The 6,000-nt window shown below is 42.5% G+C and overlaps 1 protein-coding gene across 4 annotated transcripts in view; it reads right to left on the bottom strand.

Annotated features, from left to right (window-relative positions):
* LOC145359568 (protein FAM227B-like) overlaps positions 1-6,000 on the bottom strand; it is a 210,687-nt gene continuing 204,687 nt past the window's right edge. For 3 of the 4 annotated variants that reach the window (XM_080214236.1, XM_080214237.1, XM_080214235.1), the window contains exon 12: positions 1-556. In XM_080214236.1, the coding sequence (XP_080070362.1) occupies positions 317-556 (240 nt within the window). In that variant the 3' untranslated portion in view covers positions 1-316. The remainder of the gene's footprint in view (positions 557-6,000) is intronic. The other variant, XM_080214238.1, reaches the window with a different exon arrangement.

Below are 6,000 nucleotides of genomic sequence, written 5' to 3'. Positions count from 1 at the left end.
TTGTTACACAATTGATGAAAACTGCAGAAGTATTCAGGTACTTTATTACATTCTTCAAATACTTCAGTTTATATTCAAGTTCTAAATTGCCATATTCTAGTTTCCCACCTGTTAAATGTCTTTGATCTAGCTTTAACAAACCCAAGAGGCATAAGATAATTTATCATGTATTAAAAGTGGTTATGATTTAAGTAAGATTAGTTTACTGGTGCAGCCAGCATCTGTCGTATGAGATTGTCACGCTTAACTCAAATGCATCACAATCACACCTATACAGCATAAAATATTAATATTGTTTCTACTATGAAAAGCTTTGTCATTTTATTGTTAACAGATTGCAGAATAAAATAATATAAGGAGTTGACATTGCAAAAAAGCTGACCCTTAAAGGATATGGATCTTTTAAAATTTCAGTGTGTTTCAGTTTTGGTCCGGTGGTACTCAAGCTTCTACCCGTTACCTTTTTCATGTTCAAAAAGTGGGCTACCAGAGGGCTTCGACCAGAAAGTCTGAAAAGTAAATGCTGAAATTCCGGGCCTCGGCCAGCGTAAGATGACTGTGAAAAGATAAAGTTAAGATCACTTTACTAATCGATTAAAAATATAATAAAATATACTAGTCATGATTTTTTTGTTTCTCTTCAATTAGTTAGATGTTCCATGATTTCAAATAGTTAATCAAAATATATCTGTGACCATTTAGACCCTTATGCATCAAGCCACAGCTGCAGTATTCTGTGTATTTTTTAGAAGTCATTCATGGGATGTAAGCATTGCTGGCCAGGCCAGCAATTATTGCTGTTGAGAAAGTGATGGTGAGTAGTCCGTGTGGCGTAGCTATACCCACACAGTGCTGTTAGGGTGGGTGTTCCAGGAGTTTGACACGGTGACACTGAAGGAATGGTGATATATTCCCAACTCGGGGTGTGAGTGGCTTCGAGGGGAACTTGCAGGCCACGCTGTTTCCATGTATCTGCTGCCCTTCTTCAGGCTGTTAGAGGTTGTGTGTTTGGAAGATGCTGCTGAAAGAATCTTGGTGAATTCCTGCAGTGCATCTTGTAGCTGGTGCAGCATGCTGCATTATGTGCCAGTGATGGTGGAATTTAATGTTTATGGATAGGCTGACAACCAAATAGGCTGCTTTATCCTGGGTAGTGTTGAGCTTCTTGAGTGTTGTTGGAGCTGCATTCCAGGCAAAGTGGAGATTATTCCAACACACTCCTGATGTGTGAAGTGGACAGGCATTGAGGAGTCAGGAGATAACCTATTCTCCGCAGACTTCCCAGCCTCTGACCTGCTTCGTTAGCGACAGTATTTATATACTTGTCCTGTTCAGTTCCTGACCAATAGTAAGCCCCAGGATGTAGATAGTGGGAGATTCATTGATGGTACTACATTGATTGTTAATTCTCTCTTGATGGAGATGGTCAATCACGGCACGAATATTACTTGCTGCTAGTCAGCCAAAATCTGGATATTGTCCAGTTCTTGCTGCATTTGGACATGGACTACTTCAGTATCTGAAGAGTTGCAAAATACAAATGCACCATAGAAAGCATTCTTTCAGCTTGCATCACAGCTTGGTACAGAACAAAGAACAGTACAGCTCAGGAAACAGGCCCTTTGGCTCTCCAAGCCTGTGCCGCGCATTGGTCCAACCATTCGTTTGTGTCCCCCCATTCCCAGCTCCTGTTCTGTCCAAGACTACAAAAAACTACAAAGGATCATGAACAAGACCTAGTCCATCACGCAAACCAGCCTCCCATCCACTGACTCTGTCTATGAAAAGCAACCCATATAATCAAGGACCCCCACATACCCCGGACATTCTCTCTTCCACCTTCTTCCGTTGGGGAAAGATACAAAAGTCTGAGGACGCATACCAACCGACTCAACAACAGCTTCTTCCCTGCTGCCATCAGACTTGTGAATGGACTTATAATAAGTTGATCTTTCTCTGCACCCTAAGACTGTAACACTAGTTACAGGATGACATCAGGGCAGTAGTGAAAGATCATATTGGTTCTATGGAAAAAAAAAGGTTGAATTCATTTGGATGGAAATTAGAAATAATAAGGAGAAAAAGTCACTAATAGGCGTAATCTATAGGCCACCAAATAACATCATGGTGGGGCTAGAAATAAATAACTGATGCATATACAACTGGTACAGTAATCATCATGGGGGGAATTTTAATCCACATGTTAGTTGGTCAAACCAGGTCGGTCAAGTTGCCTTGAGGAGGAGTTCATAGAACGTATCTGCGATAGCTTCCTTCAACTGTGTAATCGAATCTATGAGGGAGCAAGCTATCCTAGATCTGGTCCAATGTAACAAGACAGGAATAATTAATGATATTACAGTTAGGGATCCTCTCAGAAGAAGCAATCACAGTATGGTTGAATTTAAAATACGGATGGAGCGTTAGAAGGTAAAATCCAATACTAGTGTCTTGTGCTAAAACAAAGGAGACTACAATGGGATGAGGAAGAAGTTTGCTAATGTAGACTGGGAGCAAAACCTTTATGGTGGGACAATTGAGGAACAGTGGAGGACTTTCAAAACAATTTTTCCCAGTGCTCAGCAAAAGTATATACCAGTGATAAGGAAGGACTGTAGAAAAAGAGATAATCAGCCATTGATATCTAAGGACATAAAGGAATATATCAAATTGAAAGAAAATGCATACTAAGTGGCAAATATTAATGGGAAACTAGAGGATTGGGAAATCTTTAAAGATCAACACACAGCCACAAAAAAATGCTATAAAGAAAAGCAGGATGGATTATGAAAATAAACTAGCTCAGAATATAAAAACAGATAGCAAAAGTTTCTATAAGATAAAAAAAAGAGTGGCTAAAGTAAACGTTGGTTCTTTAGAGGATGAGAAGGGGGGGATGTAATAACTGGAAATGAAGAAATGGCTGAGGCATTGAACAGGTATTTTGTGTCAGTTTTCACTGTGGAAGACACAAATAACATGCCAAAAATTGATGACAGGAAGGCTATGGCAGGTGAGAACCTAGAAACTATTATTATCACTTAAAAGATAGTGTTGGGCAAGCTAATGGGGCTAAAGGTGGACAAGTCTGGCCCTGATGGAATGTAGCCCAGAGTACTAAAAGAAAAGGCGGGGAAATAGCAAATGCACTTGTGGTAATTTACCAAAATTCACTCAACTCTGTTCCCGCAGACTGGAAAACAGCAAATGTGACGCCACTGGTTAAAAAGGAGGTAGACAACTGGTGGGTAACTGTAGGCCAGTTAGCTTAACTTCAGTAGTAGAGAAAATGTTTGAATCTATCAAAGAAGAAATAGCAAAACATCTGGATAGAAATTGTCCCATTGGGAAAACGCAGCATGGGTTCGTGAAGGGCAGGGCACGCCCGACTAATTTGGTGGAATTCTTTAAAAACATTATGTGTGTGGTGGACAATGGGGAAGGTGTGGATGCAGTGTATCTGGATTTCCAGAAGGCATTTAACAAGGTGCCTCACCAAAGGCTGCTGCATAAGATAAAGGTGCATGGTGTTATGGGGAATGTATTAGCATGGATAGCAGTTTGGTTAATTAACAGAAAGCAAAGAGTGAGAGCAAGTGGATGTTTTTCTGGTTGGCGATCAGTGACTAGTGGTGTGCCTCAGGGATCAGTGTTGGGACCGCAATTGTTTACAATTTACATAGATGATTTGAGTACGAAGTGTAGTGTATCAAAATTCACAGATGACACTAAGATGAGTGGCAGAGCAAAGTGTACAGAGGAAGCTGAAAGTCTGAAAAAGGCTATAGATAGTTTAAGTGAGTAGGCAAAGGTCTGGCAGATGGAGTACAATGTTGGTAAATGTGAGATCATCCATTTTTGGTAGGAACAATAGCAAAATGGACTATTATTAAATGGTAAAAAATTGCAGCATGTTGCTGTGCAGAGGGACCTGGGTGTCCTTGTGCATGAATCACAAAAGGTGCAGCAGGTAATTAGGAAGGTAAATAGAATTTTGTCCTTCATTGCGAGAAGGATGGAGTTTAAAAACAGTGAGATTATGTTGTGGTTTTATAAAGTGCTGGTAAGGCCACACCTGGAGTACCATGTGCCGTTTTGGTCTCCTTACATGAGAAAGGATATATACTGGCACTGGAGGGGGTACTGAGGCAATTCAATTGGTTGACTCTGGAGATGAGAGGGTTAGCTTATGAGGATAGACTGAGACTATATTCATTGGAATTCAGAAGAATGAGGGGAGATCTTATAGAAACATATAAGATTATGGAGGGAACAGATAAGATAGAAGCAGGGAAGTTGGTTCCACTGACAGGGGAAACTGGAACTAGGGGGCATAGCCTCAAAATGAGGAGCAGCAGATTTAGGACTGAGTTGAGGAGGAACTTCTTCACCCAAAGTGTTGTGAATCTTGGAATGCACTTCCCCAGTTGAGACTATCTCATTGAATGTTTTAAGGCAAGGATAGATAAATTTTTGAACAGTAATGGAATTGAGGGTTCTGGTGAGCGGGTGGGTAAGTGGAGCTGAGTCCATGGAAAGATCAGCCATGATCTTATTGAATGGCGGAGCAGGCTCGAGGGATCAGATGACCTACTCCTCCATCTACTTCTTATGTTTTACTACCTTCTGCACTTTCTCCTTCTCTATGTACAGTATGCTTTATATAGCACGCAAGAAACAATATTTTTTACTGTATACTAATACATGTGACAATAATAAATCAAATCGAATCAAATGGTGCTGAATATCATGAAATCATCAGCAAACACTCCCACGTGGTTCTGCCTAGGGCACTACCTGAGGAGCTCCTGCAGTAATATCCTGGGACCAAGATGATTGACCTCCAATATCCACAACTATCTTGTTTTGTGCTAGGTTTTCCCCCTGATTTCCATCAACTCCAGTTTTGTTAGGACTTCCTGATGCCACACTTAGCATTTATCCTTGATGTCAAGGGCAGTCATTATCACCTCACCTGGATTTCCACATTTTTGTCCATATTTGAACCAAGGCTGGAATGAGATTAGGAACTGTGAATCTACTAGAATCCACACTGGCTTAATTTGCCAGCCAGCCTGTAGAGTTGTGCATATGCAGACCTTTGTGTCTCCACATGTGCAATAGCAACTATAGAGGAAGCTACTGCGCACGTGCATACCTCTGATGGTGCAACTGTGAGATTCTAACAGCAGGGAGCTGAAAGACAGAGAGAGTTGCAGAGAGTCAGGTAGCCTCAACACAGTCACCTCCCAACAATCGCAGTGGTCCGCATCTGATCGCGAGCCCCACATTGCTTGAGATGCCACACCGCCCCAATGGCCCAGACCGATCGTGCCGCCCTCCCCGAACCGATTGCATTGCGGAGGCAACAGGTCCTCCCCAAACCGGTTACCTGCAGAACATCAGCAGATCCCAACTTCCCACTGATCTGATCGCCTGCAGAGTGGCAGTGGACCACCCCCACCATAGGCCCTGCCACCTGGCACTGCCCATTAGGCAGTGCCAAGATACTCAGTGGCAGATTCCAGGCTGGCAGTGCCAAGGTGTCAGGATGGCAGCCAGGCTGGCACTGCCCAGTGGGCATCCTCTTGCCCTCAGCCTCCCCAGGGGGGGCTTCAATGGTCTCCGGTTCCACTGGTGGCGAGCCCAACATGACAATTGCCCATTTGTGGGAAGCAGGTGTTTTCCTTGCCTGGAGAAGCTCTTGCCATCAAGGCAAGCGAACTCGGATGATTGAGCGCCAGGATCACTAAACACGTGTAAATGAAGATCTTCATAAAATTGAATAAATTATTCAGCCTCCTGCCCATTTCCTCGACGGAAATCTAGCTCTCGTAAAATCACAAAAGCTGAGAAATTGGACATGATTCCGATTTCTCGGTTCTCTTGCAATTTTTCCAGCTCGCTCTGAACATCGATGGGCAGGGCAAACCGGTAAAATTCCTCCCATTATATTGTTGAACATCCTGAATGGCCTCAAGTCTTTTGAAGCCCTGATGT

The sequence above is a fragment of the Carcharhinus amblyrhynchos genome, chromosome 28 (genome assembly GCF_965287045.1).
Source record: "Carcharhinus amblyrhynchos chromosome 28, sCarAmb.v2.hapA, whole genome shotgun sequence".
In the NCBI taxonomy this organism is placed as follows: Eukaryota; Metazoa; Chordata; class Chondrichthyes; order Carcharhiniformes; family Carcharhinidae; genus Carcharhinus; species Carcharhinus amblyrhynchos.
The sequence above is the reverse complement of the archived record's forward strand: the minus strand, read 5'-3'. Positions and strand labels throughout refer to the sequence as shown.